Source organism: Hydra vulgaris, chromosome 09 (genome assembly GCF_038396675.1).
Source record: "Hydra vulgaris chromosome 09, alternate assembly HydraT2T_AEP".
In the NCBI taxonomy this organism is placed as follows: Eukaryota; Metazoa; Cnidaria; class Hydrozoa; order Anthoathecata; family Hydridae; genus Hydra; species Hydra vulgaris.
The window spans coordinates 48681963-48708428 of record NC_088928.1 but is presented as its reverse complement, the minus strand read 5'-3'; the positions used below and the strand labels follow the sequence as shown (position 1 = coordinate 48708428).

At 27.6% G+C, this 26466-nt stretch overlaps 1 protein-coding gene and 1 long non-coding RNA gene across 2 annotated transcripts; one reads left to right on the top strand and one right to left on the bottom strand.

Moving 5' to 3' along the window:
• On the top strand, positions 1–23625 carry LOC100213807 (uncharacterized). Its single transcript, XM_065805951.1, has 11 exons — positions 1–408; positions 941–1125; positions 14852–15054; positions 15133–15480; positions 19427–19588; positions 19666–19804; positions 19894–20041; positions 22160–22332; positions 22428–22589; positions 22843–22971; positions 23471–23625. Exons 1-11 carry the CDS (start codon positions 215–217, stop codon positions 23521–23523), a joined length of 1896 nt encoding a protein of 631 aa, XP_065662023.1. The 5' UTR covers positions 1–214; the 3' UTR covers positions 23524–23625.
• On the bottom strand, positions 2276–26466 carry LOC136084838 (uncharacterized). The gene is made up of 4 exons (XR_010640890.1): positions 26380–26466; positions 26096–26181; positions 2485–2556; positions 2276–2408 (listed from the first exon to the last, which is right to left on the bottom strand). It is a non-coding gene; the product is annotated as an uncharacterized LOC136084838 (long non-coding RNA).

Here is a 26466-nt window from a genome sequence, read left to right as displayed (position 1 = left end):
AAAAATAAACAAAAAGTTGAGAATGACGCTAGGAAAAAAAAAAAAAAAAAAATAATAAGTACACAAAAAGTCATGCGGCAAGTTTTTAGAAGCAATATAATTTTATGGTTATTTTTAATGAAAAAAAAAATAATGATGTCATTTATTGTTTTGACGCGAGTTATAAATAGTCACAAACTTCTTTATAAAAAATAAATGTTTCGTTAAATAGAAAATGTTATTACAAATATTGTTAACACTACTCGTACCTATAATATATACTGAGAACGAATTCCCTGGAGTTCGCCCAACAGTTGTTTCCATCGGAACTGACTGGAACAGTGAAGTCTGGGCATTCTATGCGTCAGGCGGCTTGCTTTATTGGACTGATATTAAAAGAAGAGATGATATCAGAGATACAACTAAATGGTAAGGTATACCGTATTAAAATAAGTAGCAAAATGAGTATCAAAAATTTGATCACTATAAACATGTTGTTTTACATTGTATATTTTAAAGTATTATTAGCTTAATACTGCAATTGATATTTTATAATGGTATTTTATTGCCAAAGGTATTTGCAATAAAATGTACAAAAATTTACTAGGTGTTTGTTAATGACATACAGTTTTAATTGTTTTTTCACATTCTATTAAAATAGAAAGTAATAAGAAAAGTAAGTGTAACTTGTAACTCGTAGGTTTAATGCTTGACAATATTAATTTGAAAGCAAAAAGTTTAGAATTTCTAAACTTTTTGCTTTTAAATTAACATTGTCTAGTGTTGAAAGAATAGCGTTGAAAGTGCTACCTAAATTTACCTTATTAATATCTATGATTATTGTAACATATTTTATCATTGCTATTCTATAAGTACTGTAGATAATAATAAAAATTTATAATTAATATTTTCATCATTCAATTGCAAATAACAAGTAAATAATTTTTGAATATATTTTCAGGGTAAAGTTAGATCTTCCTTCTGGTTTAAGTACATGTTCAAACCCAAAAGCACTTTTTACAATTCAGAATGAAGTATTGTTGTTTATTCATGCCGACGATGGACAAGTGTATTACACTTTTTTTAATCAATCTCTGTCGAAACTTAAATGGATTAATGTTAATAGTGATTTGCCTTTTGATGAAGGTAAATATAATACTTTTTATTATGCTTGCATCAACAAATTTTTAACATTTAATGCTTTAACTTTAGTATTATTTTAACTATTTTCACATTTTAGACACGTGTATAAACATATATTAGTAATAATTAGTCAAATTATATTATATTAGTAGGTATGTAACATGAAATTATTAAATTAATCTTATATAGTAATAATAAGTTATAATATAATCTTATATTAATACTAGATTGTCTATACCATTGGAAAGACCTTGAAAACAGTATTTTAAAGGTGAAAAAAATATCAAAATCGAACAATTCTACGAAAAGCTATAAAGTTTTAAGTATCAAATTTTTGATATATGGATTTGTTGAAGAAACCATAACCAAAATTTGAGTTTTTCTCAACTTAAAATGTCATAACTTTGTCAATTCTTATTAAAGTTCATACAACTTGGTATCGAAGGAAATGTCTAAGTACGTATAAAAGGATAAAAATATAAGTGTTTATAAAAAGCACATTGGGTTGTTAGAAGGACGTCTACAACATCCCAGATCTAGATTTTTTTAAAGAAAGCGTTAATTTTTTTATTGAAATTTTAAATTTTTTCTTTGCATTTTTAAAATAAGTTCTACCAGGTCATCATTAAATATGGTTGCGATACCTTGGGTTAGGTTGAAGTTGTTTATTTGGCATCAGGTGGCAATAGTTGCCCTCTTCCACTTAATATCATTTTTAAATCAATGTATTTTCATATCTAAATGCATAGTATTTAGCATCAAAAGTAAGGAAATGTTTTAGGGATAACAAAGGCATTTTAAGAGCATAAAAATAGCACATGAGAGAAAATTTTCAAACCCATCCCACCTTGAGTAGGCAGGGGAGTGGTGGTGGCAAATTACTTTTACTACTAAAAAGCTCAATTAATAACAAAATACAAACTTTATATGCGAAAAACAAACTATAATTATATAAAAACTAGATACACAAAAAGACTTTATACAAATATAAACTTATAAAAAAACTATATGCATACACACTATACATACACCAATATTTGATGTAGATACACCTATATATGTATCTATATACGCATATTAATAAGTATATGTATAGATGAACAGATAGGTGTTTAACAAATGTTTTTTTGTTTTTTTTCAACATTCTATTTACTGCCTCTTCTGCCATTCTTAACGCCACTAAATTTAGACAGGTCTTTGCTTCCATTCTTCCATACAAAAGATCCATTTTGATTTAGGCACAGGATGGCTTTAGTGCCAAACCATAAAATCACTCTTTGACAAACCTATATTTTATAAAAGCATATCTAAATATAATAATCAAAAAAAGAAAACAAATAAAAAGTTGAGACAAAAACTTACTTTAAAGGTCTTCACAAAAATGTTAGCATCATATGGCAGTGGTAAAGATGGTGTCAATGTTAAAGATAAAATCTGAAAAATTATAGTAACTTTAACAAAATTACAAAAGTTGTATACTAACCTTTTTCTATAAATAATTTAAAAAAAATAAAGTAACTAATAAAATAGTGCAACTTTGTTCTGCTGCAGCTAAATTAAAAAAGAGTTTTAGCTCTATTAACAAATTATCATTCTAATCATTCTAATTTTGCGTTAGATGTCAAGCGAATGCTATTAATATGAAATCTTTCTTGTAATGTAGTGTCAAATCGTATAGTAAGATTACCCATTCTAGTGATTGTAGTTCTGATATAATGACTAGTTAATGAGTCATTTGTTCAACATGGCTGCAATTGGGAACATCAGTAAAAATGGCACCAATATATTGTCCTATTGTCAATATTATTATTGGGGTGTTACCTGCTAAGACATTTCTTAACAACATGTTATAAATTATCATTTTCATATGTATTTTATTTCTCTGAAATTTTCCAATTTCTAATCTTATCATCCTCTGTCAGAAACATAATTTTTCAAGCAAAAAATTGTTATTTGCTCTCATATCAGCATTATATTTGAGTTTTATTTTCCTTAGCATTTGCTTTTCATTTATCTTTAATACCTTTTTTGTAGTCTTTAAATTACAAATATGCTCACTGTATTATTTTGTTTTAATTTTTTTTCTTTCAGGTTTCTACTTTTTGTCCTTAAAGCTTTGGTAATTTTTTCTTTTTGTTTAACAATTTTTAAACTAATGCTGTTTTGCTCTGGTGTTCTCTGGAAGCTAACTGAGAAGACAAATAAGATAACAGAAATTTTAGATTTTTTTCTTAAGTCTATTTTTGTCTAGAAAAATGCTTATTTAATGCCTTTGTGCCATAGACTACAGATGTCGAGGGTTCAGTAATGAAGTTAAAGCACTCATATGGTCAGAAGATTAGACTACTGAAGAATATGCAAAAGTAAAATCTGAACTACTTTGAACAGTTTGTAATAAATGTGCACTTAAAGACAAGGAATAAACATTAATAAAAGAATCATTACCAAATTCAATAAAATAATAAATAAGTCTGCAAACCTTAAAAAGTTTTTGCCTAAGTTAGTGATCTTTTTACAAAATGCATTACCTAAGTTATGAACAAATATGCTAAATATGAAACTATATTGCTCTGCAACATGTTGAGTAGTTTTTTGAAATGACTTCCCATTGTTTGTGAACATAAAAAGTATATCCCCATTCCTACAACTTGTAGTGCTGTTCGTTGTTCAATCAATGTTTATTTGCAAAGGTGGTGCAAGAGTATAAGTTAAATATTATTTAACTTTGCCATAAAAAAACTTAAATTTTCTTTGCAGTGTTACACAACACTACAAAAAAACAACAACATACCTAATATTAGGTATGTGGATTGAAAATTTTAAATTGACCAAATACTAAATATTATACATCATTAGAAAGAGCTTTAATACAGTATTTTAATGGTAAAAAATTATCAAAATTGAACAATTCTACAAAAAATTATGAGGTTTTAAGTACCCAATTTTTGACATATGGAATTGTTGAAGAAACTGTGGTCAAAATTTAGTTTTTATTTATTTAAACTGTTATAACTTTGTCAATTCTTATTCTAAATACATATAACTTGATATCAAAAGGTAGGTGTAACATTAGGCTACAAATTTATATTGGTTTTTACCCACTAGACACATCTTGAGGGATAGAGAGGGTGCCAAACCACCACATTAACTGTGAAAAAATGGATATTTCTTTCATAAAAAATATGTTTTTTTACAAAATTTGTAATTTTTATATACAAAAAGTTGCCAAAATTTGATTTCATACGACAAACAAATATACGAATTGTATCTTAAAGTTGCAAGAAGATGTGTAGTTTAACAAACCCTAGTCAAAATGTTTAATCAGTATAAATAACTTTTTTATTTTTAAATAAGTGTACGTAGTATAAAATTTACAAAAAAAATTATGATTATATTAATTTATGGAAGGGTGTGTTTTTGACCCTCCCCCCCTCCTCCCCAACCTAAAAAATGGTTAATAAAATTTAAAATCCAAAAAAAGTTAAAAATTTGTTTTTAAAAATTAGTATAAGAAAAATTATCCAAGTTTTGTTCCAGAACACAAACAAATACAAGAAATATTAGAGTTGCAGGAATCATAAATGTTTTTTTACAAAATTTATAATTTCTATATACAAAAAGTTACCAAAATTTGATTCCAGACCACAAACAAATATACAAATTGTATCTTTGTTTGTGGTCTTTGTAAAGTTGCAGGAGGATGTGGTGGTGATGGTTTAACACACCCTAAAGTTAAAAAATGTTTAATTTGTATAAAAACATTTATTTTTATAACAATGAGTGTAATTAGTATAGAGTTTACAATGCATACAATAAAAATTATTTTTTGCAGAATTTTACATGTCTTAGTTAATCAACTTATGGGTTGTCATGTTTTAGCCCCGCTCCCCCCCCCCCCTCTCCCACCTAAAAAAATCAGCCTAAAAAAGAAAAGAAAATTTTAAAATCAAAAAGTTTTAAAATAAAATTTTTTTATTATTTATGTAAAGTCACAAAAATTATATTCCAGACCACAAACAAATATAAGATGTGTTTTTTGGAAATAGAGGAAGATGTGGTGGTAATGGTTTAACACACCCTAATATCAAAGATGTTTACTCCTTATAAATCAATTTACAGTTAATTCTTGGTAACTCGAATCTACAAAGGACTAAGGAAAATGGTTTGACTTAAGAATGTTCGACTTAAGGGAAATCCCATTAAGTCAAACTTTGACAGATATGAGATTAGAGATATTAGTTTGAGTTAAGGCAATTTTTATTTACTCAATGTTTAAAAAAAAGTTTAGTAAAAAATGCAATACAATACCTTTCTTATTATTTGGTAACAAAATTGCGTCAGAAGACATTAGGCTACTGTTATTTATGTTTTATATGAAATGACTTCTCAAAAAAAAATTTTAGTCAAGTTTAACTTGATTATAATTTTTTTGTTAAGAAGTCAGGAAATAAAATCAAAATAATATTTTGATTTCACTATTACTCATTCAAAAAGTTTGAGTTACCTGAAGAAATTTGCTGAAGGGTGACAAAAAAATGATTTGACTTAACAAAGTTTAAGTTATCTGAGATTTAACTAGAGAATTTTAATAGTAATCAGTTAGACAATTTTAAAGGACCAAAATGAAACTGTTCGAGATAACAAAAGTTTGAGTTAACTGATGTTTAACTTACTGGCAGTTAATTGTATATTTATTAAAAAGAGTTAAGTTAGTACACAATTTAAAATACATACAATCAAAAGTATGTTTTACAAGAATTTACATGTAGTGTTGTATACATTAACCTGTGGAAGGGCATCTTTTCCTGCCTTCTCTCCCAACCTTAGAAATTTAAAAATAAAAATTTTAATTAAAAAAAAATTTAATTGCTGGATGAAAAGCTTCCAAAATATAACTTGAATATGACTTTTGACCTTATGAAGCCATAACTTAAAATTTCTTTAATGAGAGAGAGGTCTTCGCTTTTGTTTTCTTTTATCAAGTTTTTCTACCACCATACATTAAAGTTAAAATACTTAGCATTATGCCATTAATAGCAGAGATTTTGAACAATAATTATGTCATCTAAATTATCAAGTTGTTTAGTAGACAATTTAAATGATTACTAAATTTTTAAAAAAGATAGTACAAGACAGTACAATTTTTTTACAAAGTACAATTTTTTTACAAAGACAGTACAATTTTTTTCTTTTATCCATTTTTTGGTAATTGCAAAACTGCTTTTTTGAAATCTTCCTTTTTTTTATCGACCTATTCTATGGCCTATATTCCTTTTTTTAATATTTCATATATTTTTTTGTTTATTTAAAAAAAAATATATATATATAGATAAGAATATTTTTATTTTTTTTAATCATATTGTATATGGTTTTATAATATATTTTATAATAATTATAATATTACTATATAATGTATAATAAAATCATATATTATATGATTTCATCTAACAAGATAATCCAAAGTTCTATTATTTTATCTTAACTTGCATAAAATATAACAAATTGTTTCATCAAATGATTTTTTCTTGAGATTGCTAAACATTTCCAGAAACTCTTTACTTTCTATTTGGTCTAGGAATTAATTCGTGCGGTTTGACAAGGGATTACGAAACTAGCTTATTGTCTCAGCGTTTCGTTTAGCCACGCATGCGTGCAAAGATCACTGTTATTGCGCATCATTTTAATTATAAATCATTTGATTTAAGCGTAAACAACACTATTTTTAATTTAACTAATAATGTCCATTTTTGTTCCTAATAAGGTGTTTTTGCGGGGGATTCTTTTTCATTACTTTAACATGAAGAAAAGTGCTACCGAAAGTCATTGTATTTTGGTTGAAGTTTATGGTGACCATGGTCTAGCTGAGCGAACGTGTCAGAAGTGGTTTGCACGGTTTAAAAGTGGTGATTTTTGTTTGGAAGACCAAGAGCGACCAGGACAGCCGAAAAAATTTGAAGATGCAGTATTGGCAGCATTGCTCGATCAGGATTCTTGTCAAACGCAAGAGGACCTTGCAAAATCATTAGGAGTTGAACAATCTGATTGCTTGGAGGGGGCATTTGAGCTTGAAAAGGATCTCACTTCTGCTACAGCATGGGGCTCACAGTGGCTGGTGAACTTTAATTCAAATAAAACTCAATTTTTTTCAGCCAATCGTTATCGCAATAATTTAGATCTTCCTATATTTATGAACGGTAATGTACTCGATGAGTCACCTACTCTTCATCTTCTAGGATTAACTCTTACTTCCAATCTTTCTTGGAAACCATATATCAAATCAGTTGCAAAATTAGCATCTGCTAAGGTTGCATCTCTTTATCGAGCTCGCCACTTTCTTACTCTGGATTCTATTCTCTATCTCTATAAATCCCAAATCCGGCCTTGTATGGAATACTGTTGCCATATCTGGGGCGGATCTTCTAATGATGCCCTTTCTCTTTTAGACAAGGTGCAAAAACGCATTGTAAACATTGTTGGACCTGCTCTTGCAGCCAACCTCCAACCATTATCACATCGTCGTAATGTTGCTTCTCTTTCTCTTTTCTACAAATACTATAACGGGCGCTGCTCTAAAGAGCTAGCGTCTCTTGTGCCATCTACTATAATTCATTCTCGTGTTACTCGTCATTCAATTAAGTGTCATCCTTTTTCTGTGACTGTTCCTAAGTGCTCCAAAAACGCTTATTCGCCTAGTTTTTTTCCTCGAACATCAGCTCTTTCGCTTCCTTCATCTTGCTTTCCTGATTCATTTAATTTGCAATCTTTTAAGTCGTCCGTCAATCGTTATCTTGCTCTACAATCTTCATCTTTTCTCTTTCAGTAACTTCCAACTTTAATTAGTGGCTGCTTGCAGCCTTGTTGGAAGCAAAGATGTTTAAAAAAAAAAAAAAAAAAAATCATCAGACGCCTCAAAACCATGGGTATGATTCAAAAAATGTCTCATTGGGTTCCACATGAATTGAAAGACAGAGACGTGGAAAGAAGAAAGACCATTTGTGAATTGCTGCTTGAAAGACAGAAAAGAAAGGGATTTTTGCATCGAATCGTTAATGGTGATGAGAAATGGATTTATTACAAGAATCCTAAACGAAAAAAGGCCTGGGTAAAGCCAGGTGAACCAGGTCCATCACAACCCAAACGGAATATTCACTGTGCAAAGGTTATGCTGTGTATATGGTGGGATATGAAAGGTGTGGTGTACCATGAGCTTCTGACACCTGGTGAAACTATTAATGGAGAATTATCGACGACAATTAATGCATTTGAAACAAGCTCTGGTCAAAAAGCGACCAGAATGGGGTAATAGACATGATAAACTCATTTTTCAGCATGATAATGCTCGACCACATATCGCAAAACCTGTCAAAAACTATTTGGAAAATGTTGGATGGGAAGTGTTACCCCACCTGCCGTATTCTCTGGAAATTGCTCCTTCTGACTACTACTTGTTCGATTGCATGAATAACATCACTTCTAAGCATGAAGCATTTTTTCGACACGGAATTCGTAAATTGCCGGAAAGATGGGCAAAAGCAGTGACTAGCGATGGACACTATTTTCATTAATGTATTCATCCATTTAGTTTTTGAAATAAACCTTCAATTTTCAATTAAAAAGCGCATGAATTAATTCCTAGACCTAATATATTGTGAAACCTTGCACTTGATGCCTTTTTCTTGAGAATCTTGGTTATCAAAAGAGCAAAATATGTCTTGTACCAAAAATTTTAGAGATCTTCTACTGGAAAAAGACAAGCACAAAGTATGTTAATAAACTTGTTGTCAATAGAGCATAAACTTGTTATTGATTTTAAATTTATCGGACAAAATATCACATTTAAAATTTTTTAACTTTAAATGTGATATTTTGGCTTATATAGTTGGAGCCATTTTCAAACTTCAATATGTTACAGAAAATTCATTGTTTACAATAATGATGTCATTGCTAAGTAATATTATAAAAGTTTTTCTTAAATTTAACAAAAAATGGTTTCCAATGGTGAGTCATCACTAGGTTGCCATTATCCCTGTTTAGAATTTTTTTTTGGATAGCAACATTGCAATCTGTCTATTTCAATTACCTCCCTGATTTTTCTAGTATAGTTATTTGGGATAATTCCAGATGCTTTCTAGTTCGCTTTACTCATGCTTTTTTGATGTTCAGTTATTCGTGTTTTAATCTTTTTCCTGGTTTCACCTACTTGAAAAGCGCCACATGTAAATTCAAGTGGGTAAACACCTGGGTAACTGTTTGGTGGTAGCTTTGATTTATTTTGCATAACATGTTCAGTAAAGATCTTCCAAAACGAAAAACTGTTTTTATGCCAACTTTCGAAACTCACGTCTAGGAATAAGGCTTAATTTAGGAACCCACGGAAGTATTATGGTATTGTTTGTGTTAATTTGTTGGCGGTTTTTTGGTTGGGATGGTTTGTAATATTTTACAATGTCTAGAAGTTGTTGCCGAGATATCCATTTTCCATAAAAATATTAATTAGCAACTCAATTTCCTTTTCTATATAATTACTAGTGTATAATTTATAAGCTCATGCAAGAAAACCTTTAAATATCCTTATTGAAATATTTGGTGATATACACGATTGCAGTTTTACAAGTACATTTGTTATTGCATTCTTGCGATATATTTTTATTTTATAATATTAGGCAGCAATGACATTATTGTAAACTATGAATTTTTTGTAACGTGTTGTAGTTTGAAAATGGTTCCATCTATATGAGCCGAAATATCACATTTAAAATTAAGAAATTTTAATAAGTTTAATAAATAGTATATCACCATAAATGATGTATTTTCAATTTTATATCTAAATTTCATTATACTATTTTATATATATATATATATATATATATATATATATATATATATATATATATATATATATATATATATACACACATACATAAATATAAATATATGTATATATATCAAGCCTTCCCAGAAAATGTGTGCGGTTTTTAGTCTTGTATGACCATATGCAAGTATTTTATTTTAGACAACTTTTTCTCTGCCGTTTGCAATTTTTATAATATTAGTGTCAAACCATTATATTTTAACCAATCGCCTGTGGGTCACCATTTCTGATTATCCTGATTTTTATATATTGCTATGTTCATTATGTAGATAGGTTAAATTTGAAATTTCAGACTTCCAAGTACAACGGTTAGGAAATTATAGCCTCAGAAACATGACACAGTGGCCCCCCTCGATTTACAAATGGTCAAAACAGACTGCTTTAGAGCTGTATAACTTTTTTCTCCTTTTCAACAAGTGTCTCATTTTTTTCCAGACCTATTTTCTGGATAGTTCTCTCTTTAAAAAACGGTTTTTATTAAATTGTGTTAAATTAGAAAAAAATTATGACCTCCTCAACTTTGGAAAAAATCCTAAAATTGCTAAAATATGCCAAAATGAATCTAACTGTAGCATTATTCTATTCATCCACAAGTTTTTACGGATAATTTTTCTGATTAGCTACTACTGTCTGAAATAAATGGGCAAAATATAGGCAGTTTGTTGCAATTTAGAACTTAAATATATCTAAAAGCAAAATGTCCACTCGCCTAAAAAGTCCAATTTTCAGCCATTTTGAGATGCTTGTAAATTTTTCTAACACTTTATTTTGACCTAAGATTAACAGTATATTAGACCATTAGACCCAACTATATAAAAATGCAAACATTATAAACTTGTCGAATCCACACCAAAAATGCCAGCAATTTTAAATAACCCTATTTTTTAATCATCAACCGTTGAATGTGTTACTAGAAACCAGTGCCCCTCTAATCTGCCAACTGACCTATGTGAAGGGTACAACTAATAATAAGTCATTTCTTAATAGAAAGAAAGATAAGGTTGGTTGTCCTCTTCTTGATCTAGTCTTTATAGTAGATAGAGGCACAAATAAAGGGAGCAGTAACTTTTAAGAGACCTTCATTATAATTCAAATAAATGTCTCCAAATTAGTTTAGATATTTACATAATTAATATCTAAATATCTAAATTAATTTCAAAAGAAACTATTATTTCTTTAAATTCTAATTTATTATAGGTAGTCAGTAGTCTATATGTGGTCCGGATTCCCCCCCTCCCACTCACTAAGGTGAGGGGGTGGGGACGGAGGGTGGTTTGGGGTAGCACCAATCAAAGGGAAAAGTGGGGCAACCAACTTACAAAGATACAAGCGTTCCTTTTCTAGCATGAAACATACATGATTCATTTTCTAATGAATATACAGTTAAGGTCATAAGATCTTTACTAGATTTTTTCATTCTTTTACCATAAGATTCAAATTTTGATAGTGACTATCAAAAATGTGTGTGAGATTTTCCATCAAATATAAAATGTAATGGTCTTAAAAGGAGATAAACAAAAGTTAATTATATTACTAAAAGTTGGATGCCCTTTTCCCTTTGATTAGTGCCACCCTAAACCCCATTATACATGCCACTGTGTCATGTTTCTAAGGCTATAATTTCTGAACCGTTGTACTTAGGGTTAGGACTATTGTAATTGTAATGAAAACAATAACAGTAACAATAATTATTGTTATTTTATTAACTTAATTTAGAAACAATAACAATACTTGTGATTTACAACTATTGTAGTTCTGTAATACAATAACAATAAATATTGTATTGCAATTCATCTTTATAAAACAATAACAATTTCTGAAAAAAAAATGTATTGTAATGACCCACTACAATAACAATAAATATTGTTTTGTAATTCGTCTTTGTAATACAATAACAATATACTGTTATTGTAATAAAAGACATTAACATTTTTATTTAAGAAGAATTATTATGTTTAACTGTTTGTGTTACTAAAGTTATTTTTCATATATATTTTAAGTTTCTTTGCAGCATTAAAATCAAGAGGAAAAAATAAAAGGGCTGAATAAAATAATTTATGAATGTTATTTTTCATAATAGTAAGGTTATCATCAGACAGGCAATATTTTGCGGCCATTTAGAGCTTAGAAATGCATAACACGATAGGTGATGCGAAATCTAAATATATAAAAAATAATATAATTGCAAATATATTGCAAATCTGTAAATAAAAAAAAACAATAATAATAGTAAGTTCGTCAGAGATAAAATACATTAAAATATGTTTAAATTCGTTAAAATACGTTAGCTTTTTTATTTTAATGTAAAGTAATACACTACAATAGTTATTGTAATTTTTTTCATCAAAACAATACAACAGTTATTGTAATTTTATTTCATTAAAACAATACAATACAATAGTTCTCGATTTTTATTGTATTGTTAGAAAAAAAACAATACAATACTTATTGTAATTGTTTTTTATCACAGCAATACAATACCAAAATAAATTTTTTTTATTGTTTCTGTAGTATTACAATACAATATTTTTGTATTGTAATGTGTAATTGTATTTAATTTTTACAATTACAATTACAATAGTCCTAACCCTAGTTGTACTTGGAAGTCTGAAATTTCAAATTTAACCTATCTACATAATGCACATAACAATATGTAAAAATCAGGAAAATCAGAGATGGTGCCCCACAAAGTTTTCTTTAAAATGGTTGAAATATAATGATTTGACCCATTAATCATAGTTCAAAAAGTTTCAAAAACAATAAAAACATCACTAACAAATTAGGAAATAAAAAGAAATTTAAATAGACAAAAATAAAAATAAATTTGTAATTTAAAAATCTTTGTATTGTTTTTATTTTTGTTTCTTTAGAGTGGTTGTTACATTCAGCAACAAAATTAGATAATGTGAAGCAAAAAAAATCTACAATAAAAAGAATGATTTTCCTTTATTTAACTTCTTTTTTTTAAAGAGGAAAGCGAAAATATAAATTGCAATGTGCTTGTAAAATATACTTGTATAATTTCAAATGTAAAATCAGGAAAAATATCTGGTCTTCAAAATTTTAGTTTATGCAAAATTGTTTTATATTCATAACGCACTTATAACTTTTATAATTCATTCTATGTTCAAACAACATAAGTAATCCCAAATTTTAATTGAATTAGAAAAGCATCTAAAAAAATAGAGTGGATATTCAAATAATATTTAAAAACTTAAGTAACTTATAGAAATATAACAAACAACTTTATAAAAATGTAATGTATGAAAAGTATGTCTTTATAAGGTTTATAAAGTGATTTGTAAAAGTTCCTGAAGTTTTTAATAATATTTTAATATCCGCTTTATTTTTTCTAGATGCAAATGAACAAGGTAATTATTGGCTGTACCTATTAATTAAAAATTTATTAATTTCATTAAAAAAATACTTTTTTTAATGAATAGTATTCATAAATTATAGATAGTGCTCCTTTACTCCATATTTTTGTTTAAATTTCTAAACAAGTTAAGGTATATGTTTTTAAAGTCACTCTTTTTTTTTTCTTCAAAAAACAACTATATTTTAGCTCTTGTTTTTAATCTCTTTTTATATTATAATTTTTAATTATTTTAAAACTTTCTTTTCATTTTTTCTTTTATAACAACACCTAATTGACTTGATTAATAAAAGTAGCCAATATAACTTTTCATAATTTCATTTCAATGAAGCACAATAGTTAAAATGAAATTTTTAATAACTATAATAATCTTTGATAGACTTTAAAATTAAATTGTACAAATAGATTAAATGCAGTAGTGGTGTAGTGGTAGAGTGCTTACTTCATAAGCAATACGTTCCGAGTTCCATCCCCACCACATATCTCTAATATTATTGCGCTCAACTAGTTTCTCTGCGCAACGACCTTGTTTGTCATGGTTTGCATTTCGGAGTTAGAGTTGAGAGAGGGTTATAACTACAATTAAGTAGCCTCCTCATCTGTAGTGGCCTTCTCAGCCTTGGGGAGGTGAATTAACAACAAAAAAAAACTAGAATAAATACTTTAATTTAAAAGTATTTATTCTATTTGTTTAAAAGCTTATAAAAAAAATTTTTTTACAACCAAAAATCTTTTACAATTTTTACAGCCAAAAAAAGTTTTATGGACATAAGTTGATTACATCATAATGTGAAATATTTTGTTGAACTGCAAAATTAAAGTTTGCGAAAATGAATACAAAAATAATAAATTCTTCTTTATTGATCTATAAAAGTTTGAAATTAAAAAAAAAAAGTATTCAAGCATTTAAAAGTTTAAAGTTTTTCTAGTCAATAAAAGCATAAATTATAATAAATTGCTTACCCTATTTGATTTAGATGTAAAGTTTTTATTTTAAATTAATTAAATATAAATAACCTTCTAGATATTTTCTCCTGGTCAGGAATCTTTTTTAAAACTTCTTATAATTGATTTATTTTTTTACACATATGCACACAACAGTCAAACACTTCAATAATGAAACAAGCGGTTGCACAGGTTCCTTGCAAATTTGAAAAATATTTAATAGGTTTGCACTAATACCAGACTGAGGAGGACAAACAATAGTTGGTTGCTTGATGTGTAACTGATCTTCAATGAAAAAGTTGTTAATTATCAAAAGAAAATTGATTTAACATTTGATTTTTTTAATTTTCTCAAAGTTATCTTGCAACTTGAAAAAATAAATAAATAAAATAAGTTAAGTAACTTCCACATCAATTTTTGCTCATTAACATTTTTTTTTTCTTAATAAACAGGTAAGTTTAAGAAATATTATTTATTGGTGTTTCTTAGGTATTATTGTTAATTCAATTAGAGTGAAAAGTAATTTATTATTTCAGGAATTTTATGTGGTGCAGGAGATACAATATCTGTTTTTTCTGTTGGTAATAAGTTACAGATCTTTGCTCGTTCAATTACTAATACATCTTATCTTTATACATCAATTATTTCTGGTGAAAAAGCTTCTCTTTGGCAAATGATTGGGCAACCTGCTATTAAATTGTTAAAGGATGCAGCTATAGGATGGAACTCTTTTACACAAGTTTGTAAATGTTGTGAAAATATGAAAGTTTAAATTTATTTAAATATTTTACATTCTAAAACAAAAAAATTTATTTAGATGTTTGAGGCTTTTATTGTTGCTAATGACGGTTATCTTTATCGAAGTTGGCAGTTATCCATGTATAGATGGTCATCTTGGGATAAAACTGGGTATTATGCTCCTTCCTCACAATTTGCTCCAGTTGTTTATGGAATGTCAACAAATATGTTTAATGGTCAGTTAAACTTATTTGTACATGGAGAAGATAATATGTTGTATCATATCTGGCAAACAACGTGTGACAAAGTTCCTAATCCTTGGGGTTGGTGTACTTGGAGTACCTGGAAGCAAATAGGTAGTAAAATGCCTCAATCAGCTAATCTTAACACATTAAGTATCGGAAACAATTTACATTTGGGTATTGAGGTAATTTAAGTATCTATTTTAGTAAAGTTGAAAATTGAATATAAATTATATATCTTAACAATTTTTTATAACTATTTTTATATTTAAAATTTTGTTTAGTGTAATGACAAGTTATGCCTCAACTCTGCCCCCTCCTCCCCCCTCCATCCCTCCACCCATCCACCCCCGCCCCCACCACACACACACACTTATAAAAACAAAAACTTAAATACCAACTTAAAAGCACAGCATGTTAAAAACCTAATGGATTTTTTTTTTTTTTTTTTCTTGTCTTTATATCTGAAAATTGGTCTATAGCATCTTTTTAATTTAATTGAGCTGCTTCCATGCTATCTTTTACAATGTGATACCTTTTTTTAAATATTCTTTAGGCAGCTTGGGCATTTAATAGATAATATAAGGTGGTGTACTTTTAACAAGTTTTATTTTACAGTTAAAAAAATGTTTTAATTCTTGGTTTCAGCCTTTTCTTGTAAACCTTCTTTTAGTTTTACATCAACAGTTTATAAGTAAATTTAAAAATAAATACGCATAGATAATTCTTTTATCAAAAATTTATTCCTTTATTGATTTTGTAAAATTGAAGTAAAAAATTTTTAATTATAAAATTTTATTGCCAAAATTTTTTAGTCTGGTTTGTTTTTTTACTCCTGATTTCAATGGAAGTTTTGTATACAGTAACTCTGGCCAATATGGTAGTTAATGTCTTAGTTATGCATTAAAAATCATTTTTAAGTTTTTTTTTTTCAAAAACATTTATTTCAAAACCAGGGCAATTGACTGTCCTGATGACCTTTTTGTGGACATCAAGACAGCTCAAGTGTCCGTTAAGAAAAAAGCTCAACAACACAAAGACAAAGTTAAAGCTAAATTATTGGATCTCTATAATATTTATAAACACTCCAGAAGAAAAAAGGATGTCAATCAAATGAAGCAAAGGAAAAACTCTTTATTGAAAATATGAAAAAATACTTCTATATTGTTCACCAAGATGCTCAAAACAAAATAGAAACGAACCGGCTTCGTGATAATGGGTAAAAAAATTAAGATGTTTTTTTACTTAGATTTAACTGCTGTAAGATAGTTTCTTACAGCAGTTAAATCTCAAGAAAGATTTATTTTGGGATCAGAACACAAAAAGCACAAACGAAAAGTTTCTCAAAAAATACAGAGAGCGAGAATTAAATTGGCAAGAAAAATGGCTGAAGAACTGAGAAGTCAAAATACTCTGGCAGCAACAATGAGCACCAATACTGAAACGACAAGTGTTGACTCCCCCGAGTCAGACATGGAATCAGAAGAGGATATTAGTGTTACATGTAGTTCAGACGAATGTGAGAATGAAGATTTTGAATGTCAGGAAGTTGATACTGTAACAAAGAAAACCAAACCTGACAGAGAAGACAAAATTACACTGGATCTTCCAAGAAATCCTTTCAAAAGTGATAAAATTTCAACAATGGCGGACCGCTTGAATTTATCAGCTGGTAAAAGAACGGCCTTCATGGCGGCTATACTCGCAGAGGGTGCAGCTGATTTGAAGTGTGTGATTTTATCGAAAACAAGCAGTATGACGGCTGCTAAAAAGCTTCGAATAGAGAATGCCAATGAGATTGAAACTACATTTGTTTCCCTGAAGTACATAACATTACATTGGGATGGGAAAATTGTTCCTGAGGATGCTGATTGGCTAGGTGTTCTTGTGGCTGGGATGCCAACTATAAAGAAGGTAAACTTCTTGGGGTTTCAGTTATCTCGGATGGAACTGGTGCTACAATAGCTAATAGTAGCTATTCTCTTGTAGTCAAGTGGAAAGTAGAACAGTCCATTGTTGGTCTTGTTTTCGATACTACTGCATCAAATTCAGGATGGAAAAACGGTGCATGTGTACAGTTGGAATTGATGCTAAACAAGAAAGTATTACATTTTGCTTGTCGTCATCATGTGATGGAGAGAATTTTGTGTTCCGCATGGCAATAGATTTTTGGTACAACATCCAGTCCGGACACCCCTGAATTCATGAAATTTAAAAAATCTTGGGATACAATAAAACAGCGATCGAATTTCAAAATTTTAAATATTACTGATCGACATCTCAAGCAACAAAAGGAAAATGTTGTTAATTTCTTGCAACAAATCTTGGCCTCAGAAGGTAACAGCATGCCTCGTGATGACAAGGCATGCTGTTACCTTCGATCATGCACGCTGGATGGCAACTGTTTTATACAGTGCTAAAATGTATGCTTTTGGTGATCAGCTGAATTATGATCCTGAAAAAACGGAAAAGTTGCGTCGTATTTGCACATTCAATGCCCTATTTTATGTGAAAGCGTGGTTGGCCGCCCCTTCTGCAGCCGATGCACCATCAAATGATCTTCAGTTATGGCATGATCTACATATGTTCAAGAAAATTGAACCCAAGGTAACTAGAGGGACAATTTTAGCATTGAACAGGCATATGTGGTATCTGGCAGAAAAATCAGTCACATTTTTGCTCTTTTCAAATTTAGTGTCAGATTCGGAAAAAAAACAAATTGCCAGACAACTTATCAAAGTAAAAAAAGACAAACCACTAGATAAAAGTGTTCCTGTCTTCCCACAGCTAATATCCTCAACAAAATTGGTACATCTGGTTGGCAAGAAATCCTGGCTCCTGTTCAATTTGCTTGGAATTGAAACAGCCTGGTTGCACTTGCCTCCAAAGCAGTGGGAAACCGACAATAATTTTCAAGAGGCGGCAATGTTTATACGTCATGCAAAAATTGTCAATGGTTTAGCCGAGAAGGCAATGAAGCTTATCACGGACTTTGCAAATACTTTAACAAGAGACGAAGCACAAAAACAGTATATGTTACAAGTGGTGGAACCAGACCGGCGCAATGTACCAGATTTCAGAAAAAAACACTGAAAAATTTATGAAAAAACTTACATAATTGTTTTTCCAAATATGGCTGGACCAGTATTTTTTTTAGGCCTAACATTATCATATCATGGTAGCTAGGCTAGATCATTGTTTACACCTAAATTTTGATTGCTTAAATTCAACTTTTAATAACTCTAGTTCATTTCAAACAATTTATGTTACTTTTTCAATGTTAAACAATGTGACAAACATTTTTGTCATGGTGGCAAGGCTTAGAGTTATTTTAAAATCTTGAAGTATGATTTTTTTCACTTTAAATACTGAAAGGAATGGGAAAACACCCGGGGAGCAAAACGATTTTGAAAAAAAAAAAATTTGGAGCACCCTAATATATATATATATATATATATATATATATATATATATATATATATATATATATATATATATACATATATATATATACACACACATCTATAAATATATACTAGGACCACGCAAATGATTTTTTTTGTTGACAACTTCACTATGACTGTTCAGATGTTTTGATGATTTTAACATTTCAGAAACTGAAATGTTTAAATGAAAAAAGAAAAGCTAAACTAACCAGTTTAGCGTTTAAACTTATTCATGATTTAAAGTATTTTGAAAAAATTTATATTTTGAAAGATTTTTAGAAAGACATGGAAAAATAGTTTCTAATGTTTAAATTATCATAAAAAATGCATAATATGTATATATATATATATACATGTATATATATATATATGTGTAAATATATATATATATACATGTTTATATATATATATATGTGTAAATATATGCAAATAAATATATATCTATAAACATATATACATACATCTTATATATCTATATATAATATATGTATATCAGGCTTGGACAGGAATAGTGTGCGATCGCACTCTGTAACTGATTGCACTCTGTAACTGATGTAGTATAAAAAAAAATAATGGTAATCTTATCTCGTCAAATATTGCGTTAAGCTAATGCATTGAGCAATTTTTTATTTAAAACAAGGCCTGATATACGTGTGTATATTTATTTTTTAACTATAATTTCAAGATTTTTTTGTCTGGACTTGATGGTAATCTCTACAAACTATGGCAAAAGGATAGAGGAGGCATATGGAATGGTTGGCAGTTAGTTGATGCTCAGAAAGAGTATAAATTGGCTTCTCTTCCTCAAATCATTGATGATGGATCAGGATGGTGGTGTGCTTATGCTGTAATAATTATTTATTTTTTATTTTGTTTGGCTTTTTATTTATATTTCAATTATTTGTAGTGTTTTTAAATTTTTAGCTTGATGCACAACAAAATTTAATTGCAATAAAGCAAAATCGCTCTTTAACACTTTCAACTGATACCATTATATCAGGCTCAAGTTTTACTATATCCTGGGATATGCCAGAAGATGAAGTTACTAGCAATGATTGGATTGGTTGGATAGTTTAAATTTAATTAAAAATTTTTGTTAAAAAATTAAACATGTTGTTGTGATATATATTATCATTACATGGTATTTTTCAGGTATTTTTTTGTCTAACACATCTAATCAACTGTACTTGGATTATGTGTATGTCGGAGGTGGACAAAATCCTTCCTCAAAAGCTGTTTCTCATGGCAACATAAATGTTACAACATATCTTCCTGATGGTGCTTATGACGTCAGATACTTGTAAATATATTTTGATAAGTTAAAAAATTTAGTTTATGAAGTTTACTTAGTGCATTTTAAAACACAATGAATTAGTATAAACTTTACATAATGAATTTGTAATAGAATTTATTTTATGATAAAAGTTACTGTTAAAATATACAAATGAAAACATGAATATGTTTGTAAAAATTAAAAAATGTTAGTATATTAAATAAATTGTTAAAACTTTTCTTAAAAATATCTTTTTAGAAGACTGCCATCATTTGATAATTCAGTTATTTATAAATTTATGTCTTTTATTTAAAATGTCAGTTATTTAAAAAGCTCACTTAATTAAAGTGTCGTCTAAGCTGTTTAAAGCTATTAGAGAAATGTAAAAATCATTAAAAAAATATAATTATAAAACTAATATTGAAAAAATATATTATAAAAATATAAGCTTACATAATTTATATTAAAATTATTCAATAGATGTTGTTTTTCCATTTTGTATTTTAAAAATAAATGTATAAAATGGAGAATAATATGTTTACTACACTATATTTTCATTGCTAACAATTTTAAAGTTTATAAATAAAGCTTTATTCACAAGTAATTTATGTATTGCAATATAAAACTCATTCATTTAAAGTTTAGTTGCAAATAATTTTTTATTCTCTCATGTTCTCCCTCTTTTTGCAAGAAGCAGGTAACAATAAAAATGTGTGTAGATCTTTTAACCGAGTAATCAAATGTTTAATCTTTAAATTTTAAGACTTATTCTTGTCAAGAATAAGTCTTAATTATATTAACAACTTTTAATTATTTTTTTTTGGCAAATTTCAACAAAGGTGTTTTTTTGATGCAACATTTTTTTGCAATAACTATAATTTAACTCAGGATTTAAAAAATCATTTTTACATTTTTAAAATTATCAAATATAAAAGTATATTTTATGCCTGCTGAAGTTTATAATTTGTAGTTTAAAAAAATCACCAAAATTTCTTCATTTTTTACTTTGGCACAAGCCATAATAAAATGCTCGTTTAAATCAGTTAAGGAGTGTGCTAGAGCTATATTTCTATATAACCATTATTAGATTATTAAATCTATAAAGTTCATTACAAAGAAGTCATGAAATTAAAAACATGCTGTAAATCTCTAAAAAATAGTTAATAACTGCTTAACTGAATTTTGTTTTTTTTCCTGCTAAGAAATGGCTTCTGTGGTTCCAAATCTCTAGAGAACACTCTGACTTCTTTAACTTTTGTCCCATCAGTCTCTTAACTATTATTAACAAGGTTTTTATTACCAAACTTTTAATATCTCATCTCAAGTGTAACCAAATACTTATACATACACATACAAATCAGAATGAGAGGGTTTCAATCCTCTCATTCTGACTTGTTAACTGTTTTAACAGAAGTGTACTATCATGCATTAGATTATGAGATAATGGCAAGGGTTATTCATCTAATAACCAAGTAAAATTTACAACTCCACCATTTTGGGGAATCCAAAACTTTAACTACCACAATTTTTTTGTGAAATACTCTTATTCTCAGCATGAACATACTTAAGTTTATGATACTTACTTAAGAGTTTGCACAATGCTTGAAAGTGTCATATCTGAAATAGTATATATACTATATAAGTAATTTTTTTTTTGCTATTTCAGTTGACTTTCTTAAATAATCTACTACACCCTAATCTGTTAGTTTTTTTTTATATAGATATAATATGTTCATAAAATTTATTTTAATAATGAATATATTATAATCCAATGTTGTGCTTTTATATTTTTATATGTAAATTTTGTTTATGAATAAGTGCAAACTAGCATAAGTGCAAAACAGTTATGCTAGTTTGCACTTGCAAAAACTGGCACAAGTGCGAATTGGCATAAGTTTGCAAATTTATTTGGCGCACTTTTGCTAGTTTGTATTTATGCTGGTTCGCATTTGTGCCAGTTTTTGGAACTGCTTTGCACTTATACTAGTTCGCATTTGTGCCAGTTTTTAAAACTGCTTTGCACTTATGGCAGTTTGTACTTACGCAATTCGCATTTATACCAGTTTGCAGTTATGAAATTCGCGCTTATTCAGTCGTCCCATTTGATTTATATATATAAATGTAATAGTATATATATTTTTTTAGAATTGATAAACGCTTTGTAGCTGCCTTGGATGTCTCAACTTTAGTCAAAGAAGGCTCAGAAGATGTTGCATGGATTCAAATATTCAGTGGTATTTTTACAGGTCTACAGTTCAAAAATGTTAATGTTAGTACTTGTGTAAGAGATGCAGAAGATATAGAGACAGATTTTCTAGGTATTTTTTTCTTATCAGTACAAGATAAAAAAAGATTATTTTTTTTTTACCAAAGTAAATTTTTCTAATGAATGCATGAATTATTTTGTTTATAGATGCATTTGAGGATTTTGAAGAAAAATCAATATATTCAGGTTTGCAGAAGTTAGGTGTGGCAGTTAATGTAATAGTTAAAGCAATGAGTGATTGTGGAATTTCACAAAATATCATAAATAGAATTTCTACATTTGTCAAAGATTTAATTGCCTGCACTGATAGTAAATTTCTTATATATTTTTATGTATATGTATATATAGTTAATATATTGATAGTGAATAATAGAAAATGATTATTATTAAACTACAATACAAAAATGTTCTAAAAGTTCTGAGTTCTAAAAGTTCTAATTCAATAAAATAAGTAAAGTTGCAATTATTTATATTATTCTAATAATTAAAATATATTAAAGTTAACAGCATTCAAAATAGCTTGTTTTTATTTTTATTTTATTTTTTTATTTTCTTTATTTAGAGGGGTCGTGTGTTCATTTTGTTGTTGATATCAGTACGGAAATATTAGTACTTTATGAAAATTCTTATGAAATTTATGGCGATATCAGAGCATCGATAAATTCATTCAACATAAAAGCTTATGAACAAGGTATCAGCGTCTTTTTTGAATTGTTTAGTTTACTTTTCTTTATTAATTAGTATATCTAAAATCGGAATAAAAAAATTTAAAGAACATTAAAGTTGTCTTTTTAACTTTCTAAAGAGTATAATACTCTTTAGAAGGTTAAAAAGACAACTTCAATGTTCTTCAGTTTGTTTTTTTTGTTCAGGTTCTAGATTAACTTGTTAAAAAACTATCAACAGTTTGTTATCGATCGAAGACTGATAAATGAATTTTTTTAGTTAAAATATTTGAAAATAATTTAGTTTTAAAATTTTTTGTCAAATATTTTGTTTCATATAATCAAGTAGTATGAATAAATTTATATTTTGAAAATGATAATTATTTGGAAAATGATGCTCTAATTTCCTTATAGTTATAAAAGCATTATTATATCATTCAGTTTTATACAAAATTATACATTACTATAACTTATCAAAACTCATGTTTTGATAAAGTCTTCTTATTCTGTATAGTTTTATTATAGGAGGTGTCAATATCGGCCGCATCATAAAAGCATGCATCGATTTACCTCGATAAACAAAAGAAAATTTCTTAACCAGATGGTATTTAACTTACAACAAGTAATCAAGTTAATTGTAATATAAAATGTAATAGTATATAATATACTTTTTTGTAGTACTGTGTCTGTTGTTTTAAGGTTCTAAGTTTTTTTGTTGCTTTTCTTGTAGATGTAGCTTTTATGTCAAAAAAAAGTACTATGTAAAAAAAAAATTAATAGTTTAGTGTATAATGTATATATATATATATATATATATATATATATATATATATATATATATATATATATATATATATATATATATATATATATATATATATATATATATATATATATATATATATATATATATATATATATATATATATATATATACAGTGAACGCTCTATATAAACAACCTCTCTATAAGCAACCTCTATACAAGCAACTTTTTTTAGTTCAGCTGTTCTGTATAAGCAACTTATTTTTTTAAAGCTAAATATTTGAGTTAAGTTTAGGCAAATTCAGAAGTAAAGTCAGCTGTTCACAACAACATAACCTCAAATTGTAAAAAATTCTGTTATTGGAATATGTTTATGTTTTTTGCTGCCAGTATTGAAGTGAATTTCTGTTAAATAGAATAGTTTCTTGAATTCTTTTAGTTTTTGTTAATTTATAGATTAATTAATTAATATTTTTGTGCTTTAACTTTAAGCATAAAATATGAATCAGAAGAAGAAAAACGTTCAACTTCGTTAAATGATAAACTATCCATTTTAAAGGACATTGAAAATGGTGAGAAATCAAAAGACATTTGTAACGAGTATAAAGTTGCTAATCTACAATAAGTAGAGTAAAAGAAAATAAAGAAAATTTACAAGAATATGCAACCAAAACGTATGTGAATTAGAGTATTATTGAGCGAATGAAGACAATAAAATATAGCGAAATCGACGATACAGTGTTTTTTTAGTTCTTGGAGTGGCGACAATTAAACGGTTTAATTTCAAATGAAATAATAAAATTAGAAGCACTCGAAGTAAATAGATTAAATAATGGACCTGAAACATTTTTAGCAAGTGATGGATAGTTAACGAAATTTAAAAAACGATTTTGTCTGTTTGTGGAGAGAGTATGTCTTGCAATATGGAGCTAGCAATTCATTTAAAAATAAATTTAAAAATTATATTGCTGGTAATAGCTTTTTGCCTAAACAAATATATAATTGCGACAAAACTGGTCTCGTTTATAAAAACTTGCCCAATAAAACTAACGTTACAAATTTTTAGTTTCAGCACTGAAAAATATAAACTTAAAAGATCTTGTTTATTTAGTGGTGTAGGCATGTAATGAAATTCCTGTGTCATTTATACAAAACTCATTTAAACATCTTTTTTCGTCAAGTGATGAAATTCAATACAACATTTCTTCCGATCACTTTTCAGAAAAAGATAATATTCCATTTGCAAGATTGTATATTTCGATATTTAATGATTGTAATTTAGCAGATACTGAAATTATGGGTTGGGCAAGTGAAACAAGCGAGGCAAATCATCTATTTAACCTTGGAGAAAATCCTGAAGTAGAAAGTGAAACTACTCCTGGTGAAGAAAATAAAAAAAACGTTGGATGACTTCAATAAAAACATCAATGATATTATAAATTCTTTTAATTTGGTGATAGAATGGGCAAAAGAAAATGTATTACCCTACAATGAGGTTCTTTTGTTACTAAAAATAAGAGAAAAAGCAATCATGAACAAATATATGTAACTGTTTTTGTTTGTTTTAGCAATTAGTGCTGCACTAAACCTAAAACTTTTTAAAATTTGTTTTTTTAATTTTTTTAAAGAAAATTGATAACTACGCTTATATGATAATAAAATTAAAATAATTTCTTTTTTTAAACAAAACTGAATTTATTTATTCTACACAGTTTAGTTAGTAAAAGAAATAAGTAAAAATATTTTCCAGACGGTAAGTATTTTTATACTCCTTTTTTCCCTATAAGCAACTTTTCCCAATAAGAAACTTTTTTATTGAAATGGGTTCAAATGAGTTACTTATATAGAGCGTTCACTGTATATATATATATATATATATATATATATATATATATATATATATATATATATATATATATATATATATATATATATATATGTATGGAGCTATGTATGGAGGTATGTATGAATATATATATATATATATATATATATATATATATATATATATATATATATATATATATATATATATATATATATATATATATATATATATATATATATATATATATATATGTATCTATATATATATGTATCTATATATATATGTATATATATATATATGTATCTATATATATATGTATCTATATATATATGTATATATATATATATATGTGTGTGTGTGAGCATATATATATATGTGTGAGTGTGTGTGTGCTTTAACTTCTCTTTTTTGTAGTATTTTGTGGTTGTTTTAAAGTGCTATGATTAACTTATCTTTTTATTCTGAAATCAGCTCTTTAGCCACTGCGCCACGGCTGTAGCAACGTAATGAATCTTTTTAATTGTTTTATTATGAAATGCGTAAAGCTTACTTACTAACCGTATATCATTCACCAGTGCATCCACGGTTCATTCCCTTGTAAACAACTGAGTATACGTATGCGTAGCAAATTGGTCATAACACCCCTAAAAATTTAAAAAAATATATAACAAAATTTTTTTTGTATATCCACAAAGTTTTAGGCTGAACGCAAATTTGAAATTCGTTATTCAAAATTAAATTTACTTAATAAGATACTAAACGTTTTATTCGACTCAATTTTGATTAAAAATACAAGTATGTTCATGATACTTTTGTTATCTAATAAACTTTTTAAATAATACTTTATTCATTCCTGGCCAGATAAGTGACAGTAAGAAAGGAGGCATGAGTTTCCCATTAAATGCTCTTCTGCGGTGTCTGTGAATAGA

What these genes read in the sequence shown, in the direction of transcription:
- LOC100213807 (XM_065805951.1), top strand. Translation starts at nt 215, where the DNA reads ATGTTATTACAAATATTGTTAACACTACTCGTACCTATAATATATACT. An exon ending in GATGGAACTCTTTTACACAA is followed by an intron (nt 15,055 to 15,132) that starts GTTTGTAAATGT and finishes AAATTTATTTAG; the next exon opens with ATGTTTGAGGCTTTTATTGT. An exon ending in TTTAATTGCCTGCACTGATA is followed by an intron (nt 22,590 to 22,842) that starts GTAAATTTCTTA and finishes TTCTTTATTTAG; the next exon opens with AGGGGTCGTGTGTTCATTTT.